Genomic DNA, 14,877 nt, shown 5'->3' on the forward strand with positions numbered 1-14,877 from the left:
CAAACTTTTCGTCGATATTCATGAAATTCAATGTAATTGTACTATTTTACCATAAGGCATCTTTCATTCTATATTGCTGAATCTTTCATTCTATATTGCTGAATCCACAACTTGTGGATGGAAACACAGCTAATGACTTTTGCCTTCTGTGCCGGGAGAGGAGACTCTTACAATCAAAAGAAATTGACAATGCACAGTTTTAATGATCCATCCTGTCTGTCTGTAGCTAAGGTTGCGTTCCGAATTGCATACTTTCTACTATATAGTATGTAGAAAAAAGATTTAGGATGTCCCGATTCTTGTGGCCAGATTTAGGATGGTTAGAAGTACCCGGATGGTCTTACTTCATGCGGCCAAGATTGTTAGTGTTGAAAAGTGCATCCTATTTGGGGCGATTCTGACCCACAATCCAGTGCGCACGTGAAGTGACGTAACATCGACGAAGCCTCCATATGAAAACTAACGGGGATGCGACGGATATAAAAGCAAGAGGCTAGATCAAGGCGCAATGTTATGATGAAATAAGAGAGAAAAGTATGTCCCAATAGTATGCCTACTGCATCCTAACTAGATTATTTTTATCGTCGGATGTAGTATGTAGAATAGAAAAAAGAAAGAGTATGCGATTCGGAACGCAACCTAAGTGTATAGTTCTGAGAGATTGGAGGAAAAAAAACACCCAACCCTTAGGAAGAAATTGGCTACAACAATGCATATGAGAGGCTGACACACTATCTATTGAAGGAACATTATCAATATATCTTTACATTGGGCTCTTTCACTGCTTGACTGTAACCGTAACTTGGAGTCCAATTTAGTAACCCAAATGTAACAAACTAATGTTTTGTTTAGCTTTATTTTGTACATGTGTGTAACAGAGACTATTTCTGATAGAACTGCTAAGTGACATGATCCTTGTTAGTCTGTATCATGTTGACTTTAACTTTCAATAAAATGTTTGATATAGAAAAGAAAACAAGGGGGCGCCTTTAGCTCAGTTGGTAAGGCGTCCCCCTCCCGGGCCGGGCCCAGCAGTAGACCCGGGTTCGATTCCCACCCGCGGTCGTTCTATGCATGTCACTCCCCTCTCTGCCCCATTTCACCTCTGTCTCTCTGCACTGTCAATAAAGCATAAAAATGCCCAAAAATATCTTTAAAATAAAAGAAAACAAGCTCACAATATTGCTTTTCTTAATTGCAATTCAGGAAAAGGTGGCATCAAGGTTTCTTCCAATATAAAAATAGTTTTCAGTGTGGTGGGACCAGCACTGAGTCATGGAGTCAAAGGAGATGGAGGAGGAAAATGATGAGCAGTTCCATTGTAGCTCTGGGATCCACAGTGGTTGATTTCAGCCATAAGTTCATGTTCTCTGAATGATGATGAGCTGGTGACATCATCTGTGATACTTTTGAACTGGATTTAAAGTCTGTTCACAGAGGCAAACCTGAGCCATCCAGAGTCACCAAAGTCCTGGACTTGATTTTTCTGCTTAAACAAACAGTACATGTGATATTCAATCACTAATCTTTTGTTCTGAGTGGGCTCAAGTTTCATCGTATTTGTAACAACAGAAGTATTATCAAATCCTATATTTAATACACAGCCTATTGAAATTATGTGGGAACAGGTCTCCCTTGCAAAAGAGTCTTCGGTCTCAATGGGATATACCTGTATAAATAAAGGTTAAAAAAAAAAAAAAAAAAAAAAATGTCTTCCTCTATGAAAACAATAGAAGCTTGTTTTGACAGAAGTAACACAAAATACAGGAACAGATTTAGCCAACAGGAAAAACACAACTATATGTGTTCCCCCTTTCTCACTGTCATGTTTGTCATAGATTCTATCATTCTATAAAAATAATTGTATGATTCAATTTGTATTGCTCAAACACCATCCAACTTTTCATAACAACAATAATCTTTTATTGCAAAACGTTTTCATTATTACACAAACTCAAAATCTCTTTAAAACAAGAAAAGTTTTCCCTTATTATGAGTCATTATGAGTCATAATAACATTAACCATATCTGGTTATAACACAAAATATCATAACATATGATCTAATTAAAACAAGAAAATGGTCTTGTTGTAAAAAGCAACACTGTAGGGTAAGGGTGCTAGAGTCAGGGATCCATTTGAGGATTGGGGACAGGTTTTTGTACCTGAGGACATTTACTCCATGGTATATGATTGAAATGGGCAGATGATTGTGTGTGTGTGTGTGTGTGTGTGTGTGTGTGTGTGTGTGTGTGTGTGTGTGTGTGTGTGTGTGTGTGTGTGTGTGTGTGTGTGTGTGTGTGTGTGTATGTGTGTTTTTGATAACATTCACAGTTGATTGGCACCATTTTTGCTGCAGCTTCAGTTCTGCAAATGTAAGAGCTGCTAATTCAGAGAGATATTCCTGCTGCTGGAATGGTAGAATGGCAATAGTGTTGAGATGGTCCTGTGGGTCGGTCACTGCTAGACACTGTTGCTGAAGCAGGGATCTGGGAGGGGCACAGGAGAGGGTTTGGGTAATCCCACCTCCAGGAGCATGTGTCCTGCTGTACAATCAGCTCAACAAGGGTCCAATGGGCCTTGAGGAAGAATGCCGCGCCTCATAGTGTCCTGTGAGGCTTCCAGGGCTGAGGAGATGATTGGTGAGGATCAGTTTCGGCTCAGACGGAGCTCAAATGTGCTACTCAACTGAAAGATCAACACAAAAGTCTGTATCCCTGAATAGTGCTTAAATGAGATTTGGCACAACATGGTACTACATTTCTATATTTAAGGGGAAGGGGGTGATCACAGTGGCCACAGTGTCCCTGAATCCACACTGCATGTTGTAGATCCATCTCATTATAGGAAACCTGATTCTTCAATCTGTCATTAAAAAACCAACAGAAAATATTGAGAAATATTTTTTTTAAACTTCATTGATCACCAAGGAATCAGTGACATGGGATGAATCAGTGACATGGGATGAATCAGTGACATGGGATGAATCAGTGACATGGGATGAATCAGTGACATGGGATGAATCAGTGACATGGGATGGAAATACTTTACCTGTGCAAAAACAGCTTTAATCTGATGGATGCTCCGGACATGATCTGTTCACCTCAAACCACTCATCGATACAACTAGGAGATGGAACACAACAGAATGCTAATAAGACAGTACCCAAGTGTTTATGAAATGCTCTAAATGTTGGTTTTTCTGGATTGGATATGTTACAAATGTACAAATCCCTGTTTATGTGTTGCACAGTAATGGAAGATTACCAATTCTTTGTTTTAACACAAACTGCTGAAGCCTCATAAGAATTTAAAATAATCTGGGAATATATATTTTTAACTCTGGACTGTGGATTTTGTCTTCCATCACTTCCATTAGAAGTATTTAAGTAATAGAATGGCCAGTATAAACAGGAGGAATGACCAAAACAGAAACCAAACAGAGCTTTATACCCTTTATGATAGATGCAGAGGCAGGGCAGGCGAGCGATGGTGTCCCCCTGTAACAGTTCATCCAGGCAGATGGCACACTCTCCTGCATCCTTGGTCAGGACGTCCTCTGTGAGACAATAGGCCATAGCAACCATTACATGTTAAATATGGATATTTTAGATACATTTCACGTGCATTCAACCATGAAGGTACAACCTCAGAACACCAAGAATCACACTAGTACTATAGCTTTAAATAAACCAAACTACAAAGTGCCACATGTAAATGCTTCATGTAGGTGTAACAATTTTTTTTTGTATTTGTAAGTATTATCTTCCTACTCAAAGTGCAGTCTGAGAAGATGTGTTTTAAGCGTGTGGCAGAAGAAGTATGGGCTTTCAGCTGTTCTGATGTCAATGGGGAGCTCGTTCCACAATGTTGCACTGTATTTTGAATATTCCCTCAATTAAATCATTCAGATGGGCCAGGCGGACCGTCGGCGCCGTCTGCTCCACAGGACAGTTTCAGTGCAGTCCGAGGATTGCAGCGGTTTAGCGGCGCAAACCCTTAGTGGATGTGGCCCTCTGTCTTTTGTTATACATTTCTTTTTTTCACCATTTGTGAATGACGTGCTTTAAATTAATCTGATGTTTAAGATTTTTTTTCAGGGTTGTGCATTTTACCTGCACTGTGATTTTTTTGTTTTGCTTTTTTTACTAAAAATTCTTCTTTTTTGGGGACACTTTTTGTTGAACTTTGTTTTATTTGATTTGTTTGGAAAACAATTGGCCAATACATCAGCCATCAGATTTTTCTTGCTGCTCCGACTGCCTGTAACAGATAAACGCAGAAATTCTCCACAGAAATCTCCATCGGGATGTTTTTACGATGATTTTCTGTTTGATCCTTCATTTATCTGATCAATATTCTCAGCGCTCATGTCGTTCTAAAGGCCACCTTCTACACTGTGAACATGCTCTACATTTATTTGACACGCACACTGTCAACAGTCAATGGGTGAGCACCTTTGCGGAGCTGCATTACCCGCCTGTGAGGCCCTTTTTCGTAAACATTTACCTGGCAGAATCAGCTCCTTTGGTTAAGGAGTTAGAGTAAATAGGGGACGACACCCCTATCAAACAATATTTAATTTTTGCTTTGTGATGCAGTTTTGAAAATAAATAAATAAATTGATTACTTGACAATTAACTACCGTCCAATAGCTAAGGCAAGTCCCTGCAACACCTTCACATCAGAAAGGATACAGTGTAATGTAATGTAAAATACAAGCAAACAATATAGTTTTCACGCATTTTTTAAAAATATTCTCTGATAGGTCTACTTTTATCTATTATCTATTTACATTTTTAACAAGAATTCATTAAGGCTTTTTTATTTTATTTCTTTGCTATTGATTTGGTAATGTTAACTCTGGATGCCCTGTTGACATAGCAAAGGTCAAGTGATCTGTGGCAAAGTGCCGTCCCATTTTACCATTTTGAGCCCTCGGAGACTTGCACTGAAGCCCTAAAGATGATGTCATCTCAAGTCAGTAAGGGTTCAGGGCTTGAAGCTTTAGGGAGGACTTTGGCATTGGGCCCAAGCCCCACACACACACACACACACACACACACACACACACACACACACACACACACACACACACACACACACACACACACACACACACACACACACACACACACACACACACACACACACACACACACACACACACACACACAGCCATCATATATTTCACACACACAGAACTGCATGCTTCTGTCATTCAGGGTAAACACGGCTTTAATACTCACTGATGACCAAGGTAATGACTGATTTTGATTAATATTTGAAAAACAAATGTGATCGTATTAGTTGGGCACATATAATAACACATATAATAACACATATAATAATAACACATATAATAACACATATAATAATAACACATATAATAATAACACATATAATAATAACACATATAATAATAACACATATAATAATAACACATATAATAATAACACATATAATAATAACACATATAATAATAACACATATAATAATAACACATATAATAACACATATAATAATAACACATATAATAATAACACATATAATAACACATATAATAACACATATAATAATAACACATATAATAATAACACATATAATAACACATATAATAACACATATAATAATAACACATATAATAACACATATAATAACACATATAATAAAAACACATATAATAATAACACATATAATAATAACACATATAATAACACATATAATAACACATATAATAAAAACACATATAATAACACATATAATAAAAACACATATAATAACACATATAATAATAACACATATAATAATAACACATATAATAACACATATAATAACACATATAATAAAAACACATATAATAACACATATAATAATAACACATATAATAACACATATAATAACACATATAATAATACATATAATAATAACACATATAATAACACATATAATAATAACACATATAATAACACATATAATAAAAACACATATAATAACACATATAATAATAACACATATAATAATAACACATATAATAACACATATAATAACACATATAATAAAAACACATATAATAACACATATAATAATAACACATATAATAACACATATAATAATAACACATATAATAATAACACATATAATAATAACACATATAATAACACATATAATAATAACACATATAATAATAACACATATAATAACACATATAATAAAAACACATATAATAAAAACACATATAATAACACATATAATAATAACACATATAATAACACATATAATAACACATATAATAATACATATAATAACACATATAATAACACATATAATAACACATATAATAATAACACATATAATAACACATATAATAATAACACATATAATAACACATATAATAAAAACACATATAATAACACATATAATAATAACACATATAATAACACATATAATAACACATATAATAATACATATAATAACACATATAATAACACATATAATAACACATATAATAATAACACATATAATAACACATATAATAATAACACATATAATAATAACACATAATAACACATATAATAACACATATAATAACACATATAATAACACATATAATAATAACACATATAATAATAACACATATAATAACACATATAATAACACATATAATAACACATATAATAATAACACATATAATAATAACACATATAATAACACATATAATAACACATATAATAACACATATAATAACACATATAATAACACATATAATAATAACACATATAATAATACATATAATAACACATATAATAACACATATAATAATACATATAATAACACATATAATAACACATATAATAACACATATAATAATAACACATATAATAACACATATAATAATAACACATATAATAATAACACATATAATAACACATATAATAATAACACATATAATAATAACACATATAATAACACATATAATAACACATATAATAATAACACATATAATAATAACACATATAATAACACATATAATAACACATATAATAACACATATAATAATAACACATATAATAATAACACATATAATAACACATATAATAATAACACATATAATAATAACACATATAATAACACATATAATAACACATATAATAATAACACATATAATAATAACACATATAATAACACATATAATAACACATATAATAATAACACATATAATAACACATATAATAACACATATAATAAAAACACATATAATAATAACACATATAATAATAACACATATAATAACACATATAATAACACATATAATAAAAACACATATAATAACACATATAATAAAAACACATATAATAACACATATAATAATAACACATATAATAATAACACATATAATAACACATATAATAACACATATAATAAAAACACATATAATAACACATATAATAATAACACATATAATAACACATATAATAACACATATAATAATACATATAATAATAACACATATAATAACACATATAATAATAACACATATAATAACACATATAATAAAAACACATATAATAACACATATAATAATAACACATATAATAATAACACATATAATAACACATATAATAACACATATAATAAAAACACATATAATAACACATATAATAATAACACATATAATAACACATATAATAATAACACATATAATAATAACACATATAATAATAACACATATAATAACACATATAATAATAACACATATAATAATAACACATATAATAACACATATAATAAAAACACATATAATAAAAACACATATAATAACACATATAATAATAACACATATAATAACACATATAATAACACATATAATAATACATATAATAACACATATAATAACACATATAATAACACATATAATAATAACACATATAATAACACATATAATAATAACACATATAATAACACATATAATAAAAACACATATAATAACACATATAATAATAACACATATAATAACACATATAATAACACATATAATAATACATATAATAACACATATAATAACACATATAATAACACATATAATAATAACACATATAATAACACATATAATAATAACACATATAATAATAACACATAATAACACATATAATAACACATATAATAACACATATAATAACACATATAATAATAACACATATAATAATAACACATATAATAACACATATAATAACACATATAATAACACATATAATAACACATATAATAACACATATAATAATAACACATATAATAATACATATAATAACACATATAATAACACATATAATAATACATATAATAACACATATAATAACACATATAATAACACATATAATAATAACACATATAATAACACATATAATAATAACACATATAATAATAACACATATAATAACACATATAATAACACATATAATAACACATATAATAACACATATAATAATAACACATATAATAACACATATAATAACACATATAATAACACATATAATAACACATATAATAACACATATAATAATAACACATATAATAACACATATAATAATACATACTGCACAGCACAAGAGACATAATATGACGTAAAACAGACAAATAACTATTTGAATGAAATTGAGGAAACTATAGGGATGACATATAAAGGGGGTAGCTCAGTCCAGCATGGACCAATACCTGGGCACACGAAGGTGTCCTTGAGCAAGGCACTTAACCCCAAAACTGCTCCAGGGGCACCGTTATAGCTGACCCTGCACTCTGACCCCCTCCAAAGTGTGGTAACTTGAGGGGGAACATGTGAAGAACACATTTTGATGTACCTTGTGTAAATTGACAAATGAATTAACTTAAGAGGTATATACTTTATTTATGTTACAGTACAAGTACATACTATTAACCAGCGTGTATTTGTTATATGTCACTACTACAACTACATACACTCACCGGCCACTTTATTAGGTACAGCCGTTCATTTTCTTGTTAACACATATAACTAATCAGCCAATCACATGGCAGAAACTCAGTGCGCACTCACACTAGGCAAGTTTGCCTGTTCCGTGCTGCAGGAAGATTCAGCACGATTCCCCCCTCCCCACTCTCCCCGCTGGCCCGTGGTCAAACTGCTCCCAAAGGCCGTGGTCCTGAGCACGATTGCTCCTTCAGACGTCATCACGTCGTAATACGATAAATACGTCATCACCAAGCGTCCTCGCCGCCATAACAACAACGAGATCAACACAGAGATCAACACAGAGAACACAATTGGCACTTTCCTGACTTTGCTGCTCATTTGGAGCCGCAATGCTGTTTTTTTCGATTACGCAAGGCAGAGATTCGCAGCTAATCGTGCTGCACGCCAAAGAAGATTTTTACGGAGCCAGCAGCAATCGAGGGCGGCCTTCGTAGCGTTACTTTGGGACTATAATTCCCGCCCAAAAGGTAAGAACCATACTAGTTGTTAAACCAAAGATTTCCGAATCTACACCTAAACCCTCCCAGTACTTTTCAATGTGTGTATGTGAACTATTGAGCTCCTTCGTACGTTATGTGATGGGTTACGTGCCGTCGTTGTCGATGAGGAGGCAGAACCCTTTACAGGCAGCCTCACTTTTTCATTTATTTATTAGGTAGGCCTATTAATGCTCTACTTTTATTTTCTAATTCGGTTTTGACCTGTCTATTTAAGATAAGAGTTCCCCAAAATACATAGTATAGTTAGCACATAAGCCCTAACATTGGTAAACATCACAGTGTGTAGGCCACACAGTGTGTATTGTTTCCCAGAGCCCGGGAAATAACTTGTGGTGATGGCGTGATGAAGTTTTTCCTGTAAAATGCATCCTTATTTTCTAAATCGATTTACTTTTTTGTCTTGAATTTCTACTGTATTTTCATTATATTTTCCTTTTTTTCCTCAGGACCACTTGGATTCGCGAGAGATGTGGAGTGTGGTGGGAACATATTATCACCAGCTGGACGGATTATGAATGGCAGTTAAATTTCCGAATGAGAAAGACCACATTCCAGCAGTTGTGCCACATCCTCAGACCACACCTTGAAAGACAGCGAACCACATTCAGGAAACCAGTGCCCGTGGAGCAACGTGTGGGGATTTGCATCTGGAGACTGGCAACAAATGTGGACTTCAGGACCATCTCCCATTTATTTGGAATTGGCCATTCTACTGCAGTTACCATAGCCAATCATGTTGCTGCGGTCATTGTTGCTGAGATGCTACCCCCGTACATCAGAATGCCCTCTGAACGTGAGTTGAAAGACATTATTCACGGTTTCCTAGACTGCTGGGGTTTCCCACAATGTGGAGGGGCTATCGATGGGACTCATATTGGGATTTTAGCCCCGCCTATCAGCCCTGCAGACTACTATAACCGCAAAGGTTTTTACTCAGTCATCCTGCAAGGTGTGGTAGACCATAGACTTCGGTTCTGGCGATATCAATGTGGGCTGGCCCGGCAAAGTCCATGACGCCAGAGTGTTTGGCAATTCATCATTGTATGAGCGTAGTCAGAGTGGTACCCTGATCCCTAACATCACTGAGAGCTTTCAAGGAGTGAACGTGCCTGTGGTGATGCTAGGAGATTCCGCCTATCCTCTTCTGCCATAGTTGATGAAGCCGTACCCTGAGAACCAGCAAAGTACCCCTGCCCAGCTTGCCTTCAACTACCGTCTCAGCAGGGCACGGATGACTGGAGAGGGCATTTGGTCGTCTTAAGGGAATATGGCGGTGCCTTATTAGGCCATAAGGTGAACCCGTTTTTCGTTTCATCTCGTTCCCATGTCTGGGCACTATATAATTTTTGGTTCTTTAAAAAGATATATTGGTTTTGAATGAGAAAAAAAAGTTCTCCTCTTGAAATCCTGCAGAATTTTTTTAATTAATGTTTAAAGTCGGGACTATTTCTTGCTTAGCGGAACAATATTTCGTTCCAAAATGGTGATGTTTTTGTCACGTGCTTCACATTCGACCAATACATCCAAGATGGCGGTGTCAACAACAACAAACGACCATAGCGAAGACAAGGAATATGCTCAAAAACACCTTAAAAAGTGCGAAAAACGGATCATAAAATATGCTATATGCCTCTCACGGCTGTATGAAGTAAAGAGGTAAACGATTTTACTCTCCCAAGGTGGGATACTTACAGAAACTGTGTAAAACGGTGGCTTTGCTCGCATTGCAAGAGTCAAAATGTAGCAGAGACATTCAACCACTGTATGGATATTGGATATGAAAATGTTCCCGAAGACGTTTCACCCGTCTTGCTACCGCCGTTTCATTGACAAAAGGCTTGTGTGTTTTGCCGAGAAACGAGCCATTCGGTTGGCCGGGGTTCAAGATGCACACGGGGCGAGGCTGTGCCATCGGACAACAGTGTTTCAGGCTCTACAAGTGAAACTCCTCAAAAAAAAACTTCGATCCAAGGCGGGCCTGCCGATAGTTTCCAATAGTATCCAGCTGCATCCCCGGAGAACAATACTGAGTCCGGCCGGGAGTACTGAGTCGGGCCGGGAGAAAATAGCCTACAAATAAATTTCTAACGTTATTTAGACAAATTATATTGTTTTGGCGATTAAGTTCAGGCATCACAGCTGGGTAGTTAGGGTTAGGGCAAGGGGATAGGGAGAAGTTATAATATATATACAGTATCTCACAAAAGTGAGTACACCCCTCACATTTCTTCAAATATTTCATTATATCTTTTCATGGGACAACACTGAATAAATGACACTTTGATACAATGTAAAGTAGCGTGTGTACAGCTTATATAACAGTGTAAATTTACTGTCCCCTCAAAATAACTCGACACACAGCCATTAATGTCTAAACTGCCGGTTACAAAAGTGAGTACACCCCTGAGTTAAAATGTCCAAATTGGGCCAAAAGTGTCAATATTTTGTCTGGCCACCATTATTTTCCAGCACTACCTTAACCCTCATGGGCATGGTGTTCACCAGAGCTTCACAGGTTGCCACTGGAATCCTCTTCCCCTCATTCATGACAACATCACGGAGCTGGTGGATACTGGAGACCTTGCGCTCCTCCATCTCCTGTTTTAAGAAGCCCCAAAGATGCTCAATAGGGTTTAGGTCTGGGGACATGCTTGGCCAGTCCATAACCTTTACCCTCAGCTTCTTTAGCAAGCCAGTGGTCGTTAGGAGGTGTGTTTGGGGTCGTTATCATGTTGCAGTACTGCCCTGCGGCCCAGTTTACGAAGGGAGGGGATCATGCTCTGCTTCAGTATGGCACAGTACATGTTGGTATTCAATGAACTGTAGCTCCCCAGTGCTGGCAGCACTCATGCAGCCCCAGACCATGACACTCCAACCACCATGCTTGACTATAGGCAATACACACTTGTCTTTGTACTCCTCACCTGGTTGCTACCACACACTCTTAACACCATCTGAACCAAATAAGTTTATCTTGGTCTCATCAGACCACAGGACATGGTTGCAGTGATCCATGTCCGTAGTCTGCTTGTCTTCAGCAAACTATTTGTGGGCTTTATTTTGCATCATCTTTAGAAGAGGCTTCCTTCTCGGACGACAGCCATGCAGACCAGTATGATGCAGAGTGTGGCGTATGGTCTGAGCACTGACAGGTTGACCCCCCACCCCTTCAAGCCCTGCAGCAATGCTGGCAGCACTCATACGTCAATTTTCCAAAGCCAACCTCTTGGTATGACGCTGAAAACGTGCACTCAACCTTCTTAAACTGGGCTGCAGGGCAGTATTGCAACATGATAACGACCCCAAACACACCTCCAAGACGACCAGTGGCTTGCTAAAGAAGCTGAGGGTAAAGGTGATGGACTGGCCAAGCATGTCCCCAGACCTAAACCCTATCGAGCATCTTTGGGGGTTCTTAAAACGGGAGATGGAGGAGCGCAAGGTCTCTAATATCGACCAGCTCCGTGATGTTGTCATGAATGAGTGCAAGAGGATTCCAGTGGGAACCTGTGAAGCTCTGGTGAACTCCATGCCCAAGAGGGTTAAGGTAGTGCTGGAAAATAATGGTGGCCACACAAAATATTGACACTTTGGGCCCAATTTGGAATTTTTTTCTTAGGGGTGTACTCACTTTTGTTGCCTTCAGTTTAGACATTAATGGTTGTGTGTCGAGTTATTTTGAGGCGACAGTAAATTTACACTGTTATATAAGCTGTACACTGACTACTTTACATTATATCAAAGTGTAATTTCTTTAGTGTTGTCCCATGGAAAGATATAATGAAATATTTGAAGAAATATGAGGGGTGTACTCACTTTTGTGAGATACTGTATATAGAACATTAGATTATGTTCAGGCATCACAGCTGAGTGGTTAGGGTTAGGGCAAGGGGACAGGGAGAGGTTAGAATATAGATAGAACATTAGATTAGCCACGGCGCTAGCTCCACTCGGCTAACGGAACACCGCGGCGGCCATCTTGAGAAGGTCACGTCAAACAATAAAATAGACCGCAGACCGATAGGCTACTAGCCCCGACACAGTACTCCCGGCCCGACTCAGTATTGTTCTCCGGGGCTGCAGCTAGACTATACTCATAGTTTCTGCTGGACCTGAGCTCCCTGCCTTGTGTATCATTTGTAAGAAAAGGGACAAGATCATCTGTGGGTAGTAGATGAACGCTGCCAGGGTAAAACAATATAGTAGCATGCTCTTGCATATTCAAGACAAAGAAACTGTGTGGCCATGGAGGTGCAGTACCACTAGTCCTGTCACAGACAGTACACCAGGTTCCTGACAAAGTCTACTGTACAGTTACTGGGACCTGTGAGTTATTATATTGCAATTGCATTATCAATTTTATAAATTTTACATTATATACATTATACAATTAATATTCTAGATTCATGCCACATACAGTGTGTGATGATTGAAGAAGTAATTGAGGAAGCTTCTTTGGCATCAATGTAAAAAACTTTTATGCAGGAAAATATCAAAATATAATATAATAAATAATTGAAATGCATTAAAAAAAAGTAGTGAAACACCACAAACTATTCATATGGCTCGCCATTAAGTTACTGTTAAAGCTACAACGAGTAAGTCGGCACATTGGCGACACCTTTGAACAAAAGCGGTAGTATTTTTACGACGCCAGCTGTCGTGAAGCTCGTGCAGGGGGTGCAAGATTCAAATAATCAGGAAGCAATATAGTGCGTGTCCGTGTGTTGAAAGTGTGAGGGCACCGGACTCTTTTCGGCTGGTGAGAGTGGTTAGTGACACAGCATCAACTACACCTGATTGCAATGAGTTGATCCATTGTCACCTCTCACGGAGCTGAACGAGTATGTGTCCCCACACAAAGCGAATGAACGAGAGACGGCAGTTAGTTATGGATCACGATGAGGTAATGTGTTTATGTTGTTGTAAATAATGACTATTTCAGATGAATAATGGTCATCTGATGATGCTGGTGAGGCAAAGTAAACTTTGTTTTAGTAGGCTACCGCTCATTCATTTAGGAGTAAACACTGCAGTCTAGGTTCACTCCGTGAAATTGTGTATACGTTGCTTGGCAACGCCCTCCCGCCCGCCTATCACTCTCCCTTTTAGCTTTTCTTCATTGCATTTTCTTTTTTTTCTTTGATGGTTCAGCCCATGGTTCAGCCCCGTTAGTCATTATGAAGACAAATAACTGTCTCAAACAAGGCTCCCGCGGGACAACGTCTCAATTTGCGGGACGTGTGAAAAGTAATGGAAATGCGATCTGGTCACCCTAGAAGTTAGAAGCATTGTTATTGAAAGTGAGCCCCCCTTTTTAAATGCGTGTTTTATAATCTGGCATTTATCCGATAGCTGTGAGGAGACAGCAGT

At 36.1% G+C, this 14,877-nt stretch overlaps 1 protein-coding gene across 2 annotated transcripts in view; it reads right to left on the minus strand.

Annotated features, from left to right (window-relative positions):
* Positions 1-2,221: 2,221 nt before the first annotated feature.
* The window catches only part of znrf2b (zinc and ring finger 2b), a 44,107-nt gene continuing 31,451 nt past the window's right edge, over positions 2,222-14,877 (minus strand). Inside the window, exons 3-5 of one of the 2 annotated variants that reach the window (XM_080039300.1) lie at positions 3,451-3,556; positions 3,050-3,123; positions 2,222-2,625 (exon numbers count right to left, since the gene is read on the minus strand). In XM_080039300.1, the coding sequence (XP_079895426.1) occupies positions 3,066-3,123; positions 3,451-3,556 (164 nt within the window). In that variant the 3' untranslated portion in view covers positions 2,222-2,625; positions 3,050-3,065. Of the gene's footprint in view, positions 2,864-3,049; positions 3,124-3,450; positions 3,557-14,877 lie in introns of both variants that reach the window. The other variant, XM_080039299.1, reaches the window with a different exon arrangement.

The sequence above is a fragment of the Ammodytes marinus genome, assembly GCF_949987685.1.
Source record: "Ammodytes marinus genome assembly, chromosome: 13".
Classification (NCBI taxonomy): Eukaryota; Metazoa; Chordata; class Actinopteri; order Uranoscopiformes; family Ammodytidae; genus Ammodytes; species Ammodytes marinus.